We start from the raw sequence: 13,300 nt of genomic DNA, 5'->3' as shown, positions 1-13,300 counted from the left end.
GCCGCGCCCCCTCACCTGGCCGGGGCCCGCGCGCAGCAGCCGCCGCGGATCCTCCCCCTCCCCATCACACAAAGCCGAGCGCCGCGCGGGCGGGAAGGGCGCGCCCCGCCCCCGCGGCGGCGGCCCCGCCCCATCGGCCCAGGCCCGCCCGCCAGGGCCGCCACGGCCCAATCACCGCCCTCACCCTCTCATCCGAGGGCCCGCCTTCGGGGCCACCGCAGTCCAATCTCTGCGCGCGCCCGCTGTCGCCCAAAGGCGGCCCGCCCCCGCCGCCCGCCCGCTCGCTCGCTCCGCCGGCCTCGACGTCGATCAACGCCCCTCCTCCAATCGACGCAGGCGCCGAGCCGCCATCGCCCCGCCGTTCCCGCCCACAAACCAATCGGCGCCCGCATTGGCCTGCCGAGCCCCGCCCCTCCCGCTCCCCTCGTCTGGCCTCCCTCCCCGGCCGCAGGGCGCGTTCACGGTTCCGACGAGACGCGACTGAGGCTCGCGGCCGCCAGGCCAGCGGAAGTGCAGCCCTACGGGAAGCGGCTGCCTGGCACGCAAGCGCGGGAACTGGCCAGCGAGAGTCCCTCTCGGCCGCTCGAAGCGTCCCGCCAGCTTCGCAGAGCGCGGTACTTCGCACGCGGCGAGCCGACACACGTACTAAAAGCCCTCGCGGCTTGGGCGCCCTTCCTCACGCGCCCTGTCTCACAGAGGGACGCCAGAGCCGGTGTGGTAGGAGCGCGGGGCCGGGGCTCAGCCATGCAGCCCCCCGGGTGCCTTTGGGCCAGTCGCAGACCCTCGGCGCAGCCTACCTCACAGGGTTGTTGTTGTGGGGATAAGGCTGAGAGCAGCAGCAGGGGGACCATGGAAGCACTTTGCGTGCTTTCAGAGAGAAAGGTCAGGATATAAATCCAATAAATAATAAAGTCGGATGTTTTAAAGGCCAGCCACTCTAAGAACACTAGCAGAGTCCGGTCGGATCAGGCCAGGGTCCATCTACCCCAGCATCCTGTGCACACTGTAGGCAACCAACTGCCCCAAAGAGAAGCAGGACAGGATTGCCGCAGCATCCCTGCCCATGTTCCCCAGCCGTGGGTGTGGACAGGTCCAAAGTCTGCCCTTCAAATGACCCACCAACTGCACCAGGACAGCAAACTGAATGAGACACGCAGGCAGCTGGCCAGTCTTACACAGCACACACTTCTACCAAAAGGCTACTGAAGAATGCTTTCTAAGTTTGCACCTTGACATCAGAATCATCGTAAGCAGATAGCTGTCCTCCTTTTTTTGGCAACACGCTTCAAAAAAATAAGAAGCAACAAGGGAGTGCAGAACAGCAGCATGCTTAGGAATGAGGACCAGTCTTGCATAGCCCGGCCTTCCCACCATCTGTCCTTCAGATATATCACAGAGCAATACAGTCGGAAGGGGCCAAAAGGCCACCGCATCCAACCTCCTGCTGTTGCAGGACACCATTTGCACCGTCCCACTCGGAGGACCATCCAGTTTCACCTCGAATGTCCCCAGTGTGGGAGAGCCCCCCACCTCTCCAGGCAGCTGGCTCCACTCTCCTGCTGCTCTGACAGTGAGGAAGCTTTTCCTGATGTCCAGCCTGAACCTGTTTTGTCGCAACTTGAGCTGATTAGTCCACGTCCTGCACTTAGGGATGAGCAAGAAGAGATCCTGACCTTCCTCCTTGTGACAGCCTTTCTGATACTTATGAAGTGGTATGCTGAATTACAACCCCCAGCATTCCCCAGTGCTGTAGTCCAAACCATCTGGAGGGCACCAGACTGGGGAAGGCCGCTATAAGGCCAAGGAAATTCTCAGGACGGGGTCCCAGGGCCAGCAACGAGTCCTCGCAGGACTCCGGCACTGCAGACTTCACGCAGCGCTTTGGAGGGGAGTGGTGGGGATGCACCAAGCACAAGAGGGAGCCTCGGAGGGGAAGAAAATCATGAGAGGAGGATGCCCAGAGCTCCTGACAAGAACGAGGCAAGAGTCGAGGACAGCAGCGAGAGCACAAGGGTGGCGTTCCGTGTCACCAATCCCGTGGCACACAAGCTGGCTTGCTCTCGCCTCCTCGCTGCCTGCTGGATCCCAATTCCAGCAAGCGCCAGACACGACAGAAGCTCCGGCAAGGAGCAGGCCAGCGCAGGTGTTTCATTTGCTCTGGCCTGGCCTGGCCTGGCCTGCGGTGTTTCCGGCCTCAGCTGCCCTGCTCTGCAGCCGGTCCCTTTCCCTCACCCTCTGCCTGCCACGCTCTGGCCAAACCCGAAGCACCACCAGCACATGGGACAGAGAGGCCCCGGTTCAGCAGGGAGGGAGGCGGACAGTCTTGGCCGAAAGGGGCGGACGAGTCTCCTACCTTCAGGCCTGTACTGGGCTACGATGGTGACTGTTTGCCCGGCCCTCTTCAGCGCCGCCGCGGCTTGCTCGTGTGTCGCATTCCGGAGATTGACGCCATTCACCTGGGCAAACAGACCCCGCCCGCCAGCTCACCTTGGGAAGGCAAGTGGGAGCCACGCACCTCCCCTGCGAGGCCCGGCACACCCCCTCCGGCCGCCACCATCCCCTCTCGCTGCAAGCCCCAGCTCCCCTGGCCCACCGCCGGAGGAACTGGCCCGGGGCCCGGGCACCCAGTGCCGAAGTTCCTCGGGAAGAGCGAGCCCAACCTGGCCAAACAGGGCCGCCTCTTCCTGGAGGCGGGGAGTCCACGCAGCTTGCACCATGCATGCATTTAAGGGACGAGCATTTTGCTTCCAGGCCCCGCACACCGGCTCCATGTGCCTGCTGGCTGGAAGGACTCAGCTCTTGCCCCTTCGCCTGAAGAGGAAGCTTGCCTCCGCCGGGGCTGGGCTGGGCCAGCGAATGAACCCAGACCGGTCTGGTGAGCTGCTCGGTGTGGGCAAAGCAGGTTAACACCTTAGTGCCTGCAGCAGAAGCTCTTCCCCCCGCAGACGCAGACTGGCTGGGTGAGACCAGTGCAGGCAACACTTGCAGCAGTTCACACGCTCTTAGCTGACCCAGCCTTGACCCCGAGCGGCCCCTGAAGGCCAGGGAAGCCTGGATGCCTTCACTCCTGAGGGGGAGCCCAGCAAGCCCACCCCCACTCCCAAGAACGAGGTTCCCACACAGTGCCACAGGGTACCCCAACCCAGCACCCTTCCGTTGTGTTGGATCGCAGCTCCCATCATCCCCAGTCAGCATGGGTCATGGCCCCGCTGGCTGGGAGTGATGGGGACTGCAGTCCAACCGATGGGGAAAACACCAGCGTGAGAGGCCAGAGCACCAGGAAATGGCCCCGATCCACGTACCGAGAGGATGCGGTCTCCACGGCGCAGCTCGCCACTCAGGTCCGCAGGGCCGCCTGCCAGGATGAAGGAGACGAAGATGCCCTCGCCGTCCTCACCGCCCACAATGTTGAAGCCCAGGCCCGTGGAGCCCTTGTGCAAGGCGATCTTCCGAGGCTCCCTGGAAGGCAGGGGGGGAGCATGAGGGAGCGGCCGGCAGAGCTGTGCGCCTCCCTGCATTATCGCCCCTTCCAGCACAGCGTGTTCCACGGCGCATTTGCGTCTCGCTTCTCCACCGAATTGGTCTGGCACAGCATCGGACTGCCTTGCTCCTCCATGCTGGCCTGGCAGAGTTGCACCCCATCAGGAAGTCCAAACGTCCTTTCAAACGCTTAATAAATAAAACCATTCAGCAGACATCCATGCCCACTGGACTGCCGTCTCGTAGCAAACAGAAGAACTGCAAATACGACGTACATTCTGGAGCAAACTTAAGGTCTCCACACACAAAATGGACCTGGAAGTGCCACAAGCAAGACAAGGATCTTGCAGCGCCAATGGGCGAGTTGCATGTTCCGCAAACCAGCCTCTGGCCTGAGCAAGTCCTAGACAGGTGCAGGTAGGAATCAGACACGGATCCAGCCCTGCCTGCGATCCTGTAGTCTGTGCAGCCGTGCTGGGAACACCCGCACCCCCCAGTTATTTCCAAAGCTACCCCATTTCTCTGCCAAGAAAATATGAATTCCTCACTGTGCACGCTCTTTTTGCCACTGATTGCACAGAGGGGCAGAGATGATGCTCGTGCAGGAAATGATGGGGCACGGCCAATGGGTGGTTACGGGGAAGAATTCCCTGACATGCCGGAGGCCGGGTGGGGTCCCCCCTCCCTGCAGCCTGTATGAGGTCCGAAAGATTCCCGTGCCCCTTCGGACTCCCTTCCAGGAGCCTTGAAGGAAACCAAGAGAGACCGACATGTACGGAACGAGTCGCTGGTGCCCGTACGATCACTGCCGTCTGCGGCACGCCAGACTTCACCCCTCCAGCAGCAGGCAGCCCAACGGCTCCCTCCCTAGGCATCCGGAAGCCCCCCCCCCCGCATGCACCGCTCTCCGGCATGACCTTGTTTCTCCTCTGGCCAGTTGAGGCTGGGGAAGGACAAGAAGGCTTGGGGACAAGGCCCAGAAGACACAAATGCGCATTAAATTTGCACATAGCAATTTATAAGCATATATGTAAATGTCAAAATAATTGCTAGGACTCATTCGCAGCGCACGAGATGCCAAGCCCGCAAACACTCTTCTCAGTCAAATCACGGCGACAAAACGCGGCTCTTTCGTTAATTTGCCCCTTGCTCCAGATCATCCCAAGCCAACCGAAAGTGCCCCCCCCCCGCTGAAGAGGGCCACCTGCGTGGGAGCCAAGTTGCAGGCAAAAGGCCACCAAGTGGCTCCAACAGAGTCCAGACTGCACGGACTCTCGCAGCAGCCCCAGTTCTTTTGCGCCTCGGCATTTCTGAAGCCCTGGTCATGCAAGCTTGCCCTGCGGGGCCCACCACCAGCCTGGAAGAGGCGTGTCCCGGGAGGATTTCGGCAGCAAGCCCAGCCCTCTGGGCACCCTCTCCGCCCCGCAGCTGGTTGCCAAGGCGTGTGCCGGACCCCCTCACCAGCCCAGCAAGGGTGCTGCAGCCCCCTCCCACAGGGGCCCCGTACCTGCGCCCCCCCTTGCACACTGGAGCGGAGCACAGCCGGGCGGCATGCCTCCCGCGCACCGTAGAGGACGAGACGTTGACGGTGATCATCGTCGCAGCTTCTCCCAGTGCCGACAACGAGAGAGCGGGCGGGCGGCTCGCGTTTTATCTGGGCCTCCCATGGCCCTCCCCACCTCCCCCTCCCCACCTCAGCACAGGCCATGCAGGAGCTGTCTTTGCAAGGCTGAGATGAAGCAGATGCTGGAGACGGGCCGGGAGAGGGCCTGCTCGGAAGAGGGCTTAACTCCTGCCTGCCCAACAGACCCACCGCCACGGAGAGCAGGAGACAGGCCAAGAACGGATCCCGGGAAGTTCCTCCTCCTGCCCTGCCAAGCCCGGAAAATGGATGTGCTTTGTTCAGGTGCTGCTGACGGTGACCTGCAGAACCAGTCCCCGACTTGGCGCCCTTCAGATGTTCCCACCATTCCCAGCCAGTAAGCACTGGAGAACCCAGGCGCAGCGGTGGGGTATTTGGGGACACATTTCCTGCTTTGAAAATCTGCGGGAAGGGCCACCACGACATGACTGGCATGCCACCTGCCCAAGAGACCAAGTGCAAAGCTCAGGTGAAGCTTCACACACAAAACAACTCCTTTCAGCTCCCACTTCTCTGCAGCAACAGAAACTCAGTTCACGGCAATCACAACTCCCGGTAAGAAAATGAACTGAAAGCATTTGAAAAAACCACACGGGAGGAGCGAGGGTTAGCGGGTCTGGGGGCTGTATGCAGGGGCCGCCATGCCGGCCACCCACGAAATCAAGTGTGTGGAGCAGCGGAGGCGGCCTGTCCAAGCGTGCCCGCCCACGGAGCGGCTGAGCAGGCCGGGGGGACATCGCCCCCAGCCGGCCCTCGACTCCCACGGTCTTGGGCTCAGGGCCGTTGGGGCCCCCCACCTCCGAGCAGCCGCCACACACTTCCCACGCTGCCATTTCTCCTGGTGCATCTCCTTCCTCTCGCCGGCCTCCTCCTAGACGCCCCGCAAAGTCTCTCACTGCCCTCACGTGGCCACCGACGGGCACTGCGCACAACTGCACAGCGCACTGTCAAGCCGTGCGTCACCCCCACCTCCAGGCCCGTCCCACGCGAGCCACGCTCCTGCCACCCCTCTCCCGGTCCCTGCATGGCCACCCCCTCTCGCTCGCCTCATCAGTCCGCGGCCTCTCGTTTCCCCGCAGCCCTCATTTCACCCATCTCTGACTGACAGCGAACCTTCAAGGAAAGAGGCTGCTCCCCTTCCGGAGGCAGGCAGCACCAACACGCCATGTGGACCGTGAATGAATTGTGCCTTGGCTGTGAAACAGTTCGAAACCTTGTGGAAAACCAACCTCGAAGCATCTCGAGAACGAAGCAACTTTGCCCGCTCGCATTCTTCATGCCGCGAGACGGTTAGGCAGGATATACGAGATCGAGGATGGAAAGAACACAGTGGAGACGCTTCCCCCACCTCGCGCGCGCGTGTGTCAGGCCCTCGGCATTCTCGTGATTCCCCACGCCACAGACGGGGTGCCGCATGGTCTGAACCAGGCAGTGGGGTTCCCACCTGGCATGTGCGGGGCTGAGAAGGACCTTAAGGGCTGAAGGAGGCAGGGCTCCGAAGAGAGTGAAGCACGCAGCGCCGTCTGCCTCGCAGAACAGGGCCACTTGCGGAGGATCCCTGCTTTTCTTGCTACAGCTTTCGTGCTTCCCCTTTCCCAGACCACAGATAACACCGAGCCCCACGCAGGAGTCTTGGATTCACAGGGTGGGGGCATATTCTGCCATACACCCCACGCCCAGCCACTGCCGTGCCATCCCCGCCTCCCTCCCGGCATTGGCCAAGCCCGAGGCTGCTGAAGGGAGAGGGCGGGAGCGGCAGCGTCCTCGCTCACCTGGTGAAGTCCTCCTCACCGATCATATGGCGTGGCACAGGTGAGTAGCGGGCAGGCGTGACCTGCGGGGGGGCCGGGTAGGCCGGCTTGCTCTCCATGCCTCCTAGGTAGGCCATGCTGGGGTTATGGCTTATGTGATTGTCGGCCAAGGCAGAGAAAGCTGCGGAGACAAAGTTGCAGGGATTCTGTAGCATCCGTTAATTCTGTGTTTCCCTGTTTTGGTTTTAAGCTTGTTGGTTTATTTACTGATTTTATTGTTGTTACCATTGTTGGTTTTTGTAGCAAATGCTGTATTTTTTGATTTTAATATGTTGCGAGCAGCCCAGAGAGCCTTATGGTTAGCGGGGCATCACATAAATTGAATAAATCAATTCATAGACCTGAGCAGGCCTGGACAGCTGACAGACAGACCCCGGCATTCCTTCACACCCTCCTCCCTCTGGCTCAGGCGTGAGAAGATACCCGGCGCCCTGCTGGATCCGACCAGGGGTCCCTTCCCATCCAGCATTCTGTCTTGTGGAGACCCAGCAGCACCCTCCTACCCATGCTCCCCAGCAGCTGGTATACAGGGGATCAGAGGGCCCTTCTGGCTCTGCCCTCTGGGGCTCTTCTCCTGCCTGCTCCTGGCACCGGGGACAAAACTCTGCCTCCCGCTTGCCGCAGTCCCTCGCTGTGCCTTGGCTAGAGGACACCAGCCTGGGGAGGGGAACAGAAGATGGGGCACGGACTAGGGACTGGCAGGGAGTGGCCCGAAACGCCACCCGGGTGCGCTGGTAGAAATAATTCCTGGGCTGGTGGAAAGAGTGCCTCTGAGCATCCACATAACGCCCCGGAGTGTGTTTCCTCTAGCAGGTGGCTGCTCGGCACGGCGCACACGCGCTTCCCTTTGGCGGCCCCAGGACCCACTTTTACACTGGAGAAGACCCAGATCAAACCAGGGCCATTGGCACGAAGGCCGGGCTCTGCCCCGAGCTGGCGCCCCTCCCCAGGGAAGCCGCTGGCAAAAGGCGGGTACATACTGCTGGCGTAGTCGGGCGGGGCATACATGTCATTGAGGTGGGAGCTGCCCGGCTTGGCCACTTTCAGGTACACCATGTCCGAGGTATTCTTCAGCGCAGCGACGGCCTCCTCGTGCCGGACATCTTGCAGGTTGGTGTTGTTCACCTGGGGACAAGCAGGTGCGGTGAGGAGCAAGGGAAAGCAGTGGGGGGCAAGAATTTCGGAAGAGGAGCAAAGGCACAGGCTGGGTCTCCACCTGTCTCCCCAGGCTCCACAAAGGGGCACCCCTTTCCCGCTGTGCTGCTCTTTCCTCTCCATCTTTGGCCCGGAGAGTGGCCCTCGCAGCTTTTCTGAAACAGACTCTGACCCTGAGGCCGACCCTGGAGCCGAGCCCGCGCAGAGAAGGGCCGTGCGGCCCGTGGCGCCATCCTGCCTCCCTTCCCGCCCTGGCCCACCGGTCCGCCTGCTTCCCACGGCACCCCCCAGAGGCCTCGCTGGCGCTGCACTTGGTTCTGGGGCAGGGGCCCGCCCAGTGCCCGGCTCCCACGTGGCAGCCTCCACGAGGCCCCCCCCCAGCGCCCGGCAGAGCAAGAGGTGCGCTCACTGCGAGCAGCCGGTCGCCAATCTGCAGCCGGCCGTCCTTCTGGGCCGCGCCGCCCTCGATGATCTTGGTGATGTAGATGCTGTTGTCTCCAGGGATGTGCTGGTTCCCGATGCCCCCAGCGATGCTGAAGCCCAGCCCTGGAGGGGATCAGAGCGGTCAGGGCCCCCCGCCACAGCCACGGGGCTCCCCTGCCATCCGGTTTATAAGCACTGGGGGCTCCCCCTCCCCTCCCCTCCCCTCCCCACCACGGCAAGATTAGATGATAGCCTCATTCCTCAGGGCATAAAATGTATCACGGACCCTCCCCCTCACCCCAGTCCCAAATTTCTGCTCCGTTTGCAAGCAAAAGACGGCCAGGACAGGCATTTCCCGAAGCCTCAACCCTTGAAGGAACCTTGCAAAATCCTGGAGGACAAGGACGCACAGGCGCAAACTGCGCAGCGGGGCGAGCGAGTGGCGGAACCCTGCTCCGGCCCCCTGGGCGCCACCGGTGCCAGAAACTGGGTTTCTGGGTCACTGCCTCCCTGCCTCTGAGGAGCAGGATGGTACGCGAGGAGCGGCACTGAGCACCAGCAGGAGGACACAGGCACGACACCCATCCCCCAACGCAGCCACGCGCCCCCCACCCCTGCGGGGGGCCCTCCTCTCTCCGCAGGAGCAGCACGAAGCTTGGAAAACAGCTTGCCCGCTCCCTGCCATTCCACGATTCCCAGCTTGGCTCAGAGCATCCTCACTCCCGGCGCCTCCCGATTCGCCTCCTCGGGCTCCCTGGCCTGCCGCCTCCTCGGCTCCGGCGGCCGGTCAGACGGTCGGTCTATGCCATCCGGCTGGCCCAGTGCTGCCCGCATGGGCTGGCAGCAGCGCCTCCCCAGGGTTTCAGGCTGCTGGGACGGGACTGGGACAGCCCATGTGCTCCAGTGCTGCCCGGCTCCCTCCCAAGGAGCTCGCTTCCCCTAGTCCTGACCCCAGTGCGGCTCCTGGGCCAGGCCGGGCCTCCTGGCCCACGAGCTCAGCCCCCAGGCTCACCCACCCTGCCACCCCAGCTGAGGCCGCGGTTCACAGCGGGCAGTTGCAGTCCGGGGGCCCCAGGTCCGGTGCGTCACCTTTGGGTCCCTTCATCAGGTTGACCTCCGTGATGGTCTCTGGCGGGGGCTGCCTCCGCCGTACCAGGAGCCGCACCACCGGCCCCGCCTCCTTCAGCGCCTCCACGGCCTTGCTGTGCACCACCTCGGAGACGTCGACTTCGTTCACCCGCAGCACGCAGTCGTTCACCCTGTGGCACAGACGCCCACAGCGGGAAGGCGTGACGGAGGGCCGAGCGGAGAGCAAAGCCCAGAAGCTCCCAGAAGGGTGCTCCGCCTCGCCACCATGCCCCACCGGCAAGACGGACAAGGCCAAGCGGCCGCTTCATCACCAGGGAACCCCGTGAAGCCGGGGCTGGGATCCCTGGTGCGCCCCTTCTCTGGGCCGCCTGGAGCCGGGGCCTGTCTTAGCCGGGATCCGCCGTCCAACTGCTTGCTCACCCCAGCCGGCCATCCATGGCAGCCGCCCCTCCTGGTATTATCTTGGTGATGAAAATGCCGGGGTCATCGGGTATGTGCGGGTTATCAATGCCCCCGGCAATGCTGAATCCAAGGCCAGAGTTGCCCTGGAAAGAGAGGGGGTGTCAGGAATGGCCCGAGAGGCCCAGGCAGGCTTCTGCGAGTGCGAAGATGCGCGGACTGGAGCGACGCAAGGGCACTGGAGGGTTGTGCCAGCCAAGTGACTCTCCGCAGGAACGCAGGTCTCCGAGTTTGCCTCAGACGCAGCCAGAGAGGAACAGATCCCCTGGCCTGCCGAAGAACCAGGCTCTCCACTCTGGGCCGGTGCTCAGAGCCAGATGGTGCGGCCCTCAAGTTCACTGCAGCGGGAGGGAGGGGAAGGAGGGACCCACCGCACCCGTACCCTCCACGTGCCCAGAACACGCTGCTCCTGTGCCTGGATGGCAGAAAGGATGGGTCGTGGGGGCAAGGAACTCCGGTTGCGCTTCACTCACCCTTTCCAGGACAATCTCCTCGTATCTGAACATCCCGTCGCTGCCATTCACCTGGGAAAACAGATGGAAACGTTCCACGTCTGCCCGGCACATTCCTCCTTTCCTTCCAGAGGAGGAAAGGCAGTCCCGGCTGTCGCTCCACAGACCATGGGACACGGAGCCTGCCGCGCAATCCCCGCACAGCTGCGTGCCCCAAGTGCTCATGCGTCGCGCCAGATGCACTTCACGGCCTGCATAAGACCCGGGAACGGCACGGGAGGGGGAGAGCCAGAGAGCTGCCCCATCGGCTTTGGCACCGAACCAGGGCCTCCTGAGGCCCTTGACCGTTGGGATGACAAATTGGCAGCGAAGGCCTGCCTCTGCGGGTGGACTCTGGGCAGATGCTGCCCCTCCTGCTACAAATTCTGCCTCAAACAGAAAAAAAAATCAACATTCTGGCTGCGGGTAGCCAGCAAATGGGACACTCCAGAATTTGCCCCGGTGGGAGCTGTCAGGAACGGCCTTCCTTTGCAGCGCTTGGTCAGGCCCGTTTCCCTCCCTGCGTAAGCACACATCAAATTCTTGATCAATTGTTGGATCTGGGCACACACACCTCAGGCCGCTCAGTCCCAGCCCCCTTCCGTGGGGAACAGGACCAGCCCTGAGCAACCGGCAGCAGGGAAAGGGGGCTTCATGCAAATGCTCGGGGCCCGGAGGACGAGGCCTGGAATCCAGGGAAACAGGGGACTTACGGAAAGGCTGGGCTCCAGCGTGTCTGTATTCACAATAATGGGGGACGGGCTCGCCTGAAAGAGACAGAGAGAAACCATGTGGCCATGTGCTCATCCGGGCCCTCTGCCCTCCATCGCTCCCCAGGGCGTGAGGCCAGAAAAGGACGAGGGCAGTGCGGGCTCCAGGCCTTTGAGGCCCCTTGGCAGCCCTGCCCCAGTGAGCCGACCTTCCCCCAGCATGGCCCCAGCAGGCCCCGCTCCCCCGGCCCCCACTTGCTGGCTGGTGGCAGGCAGAGAAGCTGTGGGAAGGCTCGGCCACGGCATCTGGGGGGGCTTCCCCACCGCCACTGTCCAAGCCAGAGCAAGAGGCAGGAGAGGTGCAAATGGGTTGCAGGGGGAAGTGGAGTGGTTGTGGGGTCCCTGTTGGGGGGTGGGCTCCGCCCATGCCCATCCCTGCCTGCCCTGGGCACTGGGTCCCCAGCAAAGGTCAGATTTCCCAGGCTCTCTGCTGAGCATGAAGAGTTCTCCTCGCCATTCCAGTGGCCCAAATTGCCCGGTGCTTCTCCGTAACCAGCCAATAATTTAGCAAATGCTGAATCTGGGATGGGACCCACCTGCTTCACGGAGATCATTATTTCCCCAAGGCCCTTTGAGCAGTGAGCACCGAGGGTTGCCTGCAAGACCGTTCAGGCACAAGCACAAGATCCACCCCAAGCTGGGACCCTTCCCCACGGAGGTGGGGCAGCCCATCTTCCAAGGGTGTGAAGGCGGGTGAGAATGTCTTGACCAGGAGGCAGTGTTGTGGTGACACAGCAAAGCTGATCTCGTGTGGCGTTTCCTTCCCGTTGAGTGTCTCCCAAACAGCTTACAATCCAAATGGTTCAAACCATTGTAAAAATGCAACCTCCTAATACTAAACATGCGCAAGAAGCAGGATGGGAGGAAACCTTTACAGCACCTCTAAATAGATCAAATAAATCCACCTCTCAAGAGTCAATAGATCAAAATAATATATTTTCACCCCCCCCCCCAAATGCTAGGCAGTCAACTTATCCATCCCTGAGTCCAAGGAAGCAATTTTACTTTTAATATTTTCATTCTGAGTTTTGCTAAAATAAACAGTCCATCCAAACAATGCCACAGAACATCAAAACCAGGATACCAAGCATTATACTAAACCCATTTAAAAAAGAAACCGTAGCACAACTCAAAGTCAACGTGAATGCTGCAGCAGGCAGTTAAGAGCAAGAAATGCCTCTGGTGGGGAGCGGTTTGGGGGCTTCCTGGGTGTCCCGACAGGAGAGATCCCAGCCTCCCTGCTTGGCGAGTGGCCGTCATGGCCAGCTGCGCACCTGCCCCCCAGGGGCCCTCTGGACCGGGGCAGGGCAGAAAAGGGCAAGCAATGGCGTGCGGTCGCAGCCGCCCGCACGAGGCGGCCATCACAGTGGGGCAGTAAGCCTGGCAGCATGGGTGCCTCTTCCTCCTGATGGAGGGGAAACATGTCGGGAAGCACATGCCCTGGGAGACGCCGGGCTCTCATTTTGCCAGCGTTGGGATTCACGACCCTGTCCCCACCACCACTCACGAATGCTGCCAATGGTGTGATGCAGGCAGGCAGGCAGGCAGGCAGTAGCAGGGCGCTGGTGTCCTCCACCACCATGCCCAGAAATGAGCGTCACCCGAGCTTCGCTGGGGGGAAGTGACTTTTCCCAGCAGAAAATATTGCCTCCTGCTGTCACTGAAGACATTTTGGGGCGCCTGATCTCAGCCATGAGGTGCTTCCTGCAGGAAACGAACGACATGGCTCACTGGCAGAGCCTCTGCTTTGCCTGGAAAGCACCCCAAGTTTGCCCCCCCCCCATTAAAAGGACCATGTGGCAAATGATGGAAAGAGTGGCTCTGCTCTCAAATCCTGGGGGAGTGGTGGCCAGCCACTGTGGAGAACACAGGGCTAGCCGATCCGACAGGCTGGCCCAGGAGGAGGAAGCCAAGAGAATCCAGAAGAAGACAAGGAGTTGCAATCCAGGCTGGGCCAGTCCCGGGGCCGAGGGACCGCGG

The 13,300-nt window shown here is 61.8% G+C and overlaps 1 protein-coding gene across 3 annotated transcripts in view; it reads right to left on the bottom strand.

The window, feature by feature from the left end:
• DLG3 (discs large MAGUK scaffold protein 3) overlaps window positions 1-11,300 on the bottom strand; it is a 37,002-nt gene extending 25,702 nt beyond the window's left edge. For 2 of the 3 annotated variants that reach the window (XM_044452753.1, XM_044452754.1), the window contains exons 1-9: window positions 11,264-11,300; window positions 10,533-10,583; window positions 10,021-10,145; window positions 9,601-9,770; window positions 8,498-8,634; window positions 7,914-8,058; window positions 6,895-7,054; window positions 3,303-3,459; window positions 2,354-2,456 (exon numbers count right to left, since the gene is read on the bottom strand). In XM_044452753.1, the coding sequence (XP_044308688.1) occupies window positions 2,354-2,456; window positions 3,303-3,459; window positions 6,895-7,054; window positions 7,914-8,058; window positions 8,498-8,634; window positions 9,601-9,770; window positions 10,021-10,145; window positions 10,533-10,565 (1,030 nt within the window). In that variant the 5' untranslated portion in view covers window positions 10,566-10,583; window positions 11,264-11,300. Of the gene's footprint in view, window positions 1-15; window positions 87-2,353; window positions 2,457-3,302; window positions 3,460-6,894; window positions 7,055-7,913; window positions 8,059-8,497; window positions 8,635-9,600; window positions 9,771-10,020; window positions 10,146-10,532; window positions 10,584-11,263 lie in introns of those variants that run through there. The other variant, XM_044452756.1, reaches the window with a different exon arrangement.
• Window positions 11,301-13,300: the final 2,000 nt, after the last annotated feature.

This window comes from Varanus komodoensis, unplaced genomic scaffold (genome assembly GCF_004798865.1).
Source record: "Varanus komodoensis strain SLA01 unplaced genomic scaffold, ASM479886v1 scaffold74, whole genome shotgun sequence".
Lineage (NCBI taxonomy): Eukaryota > Metazoa > Chordata > Lepidosauria > Squamata > Varanidae > Varanus > Varanus komodoensis.
This window is presented reverse-complemented; position numbering and strand designations above follow the sequence as displayed.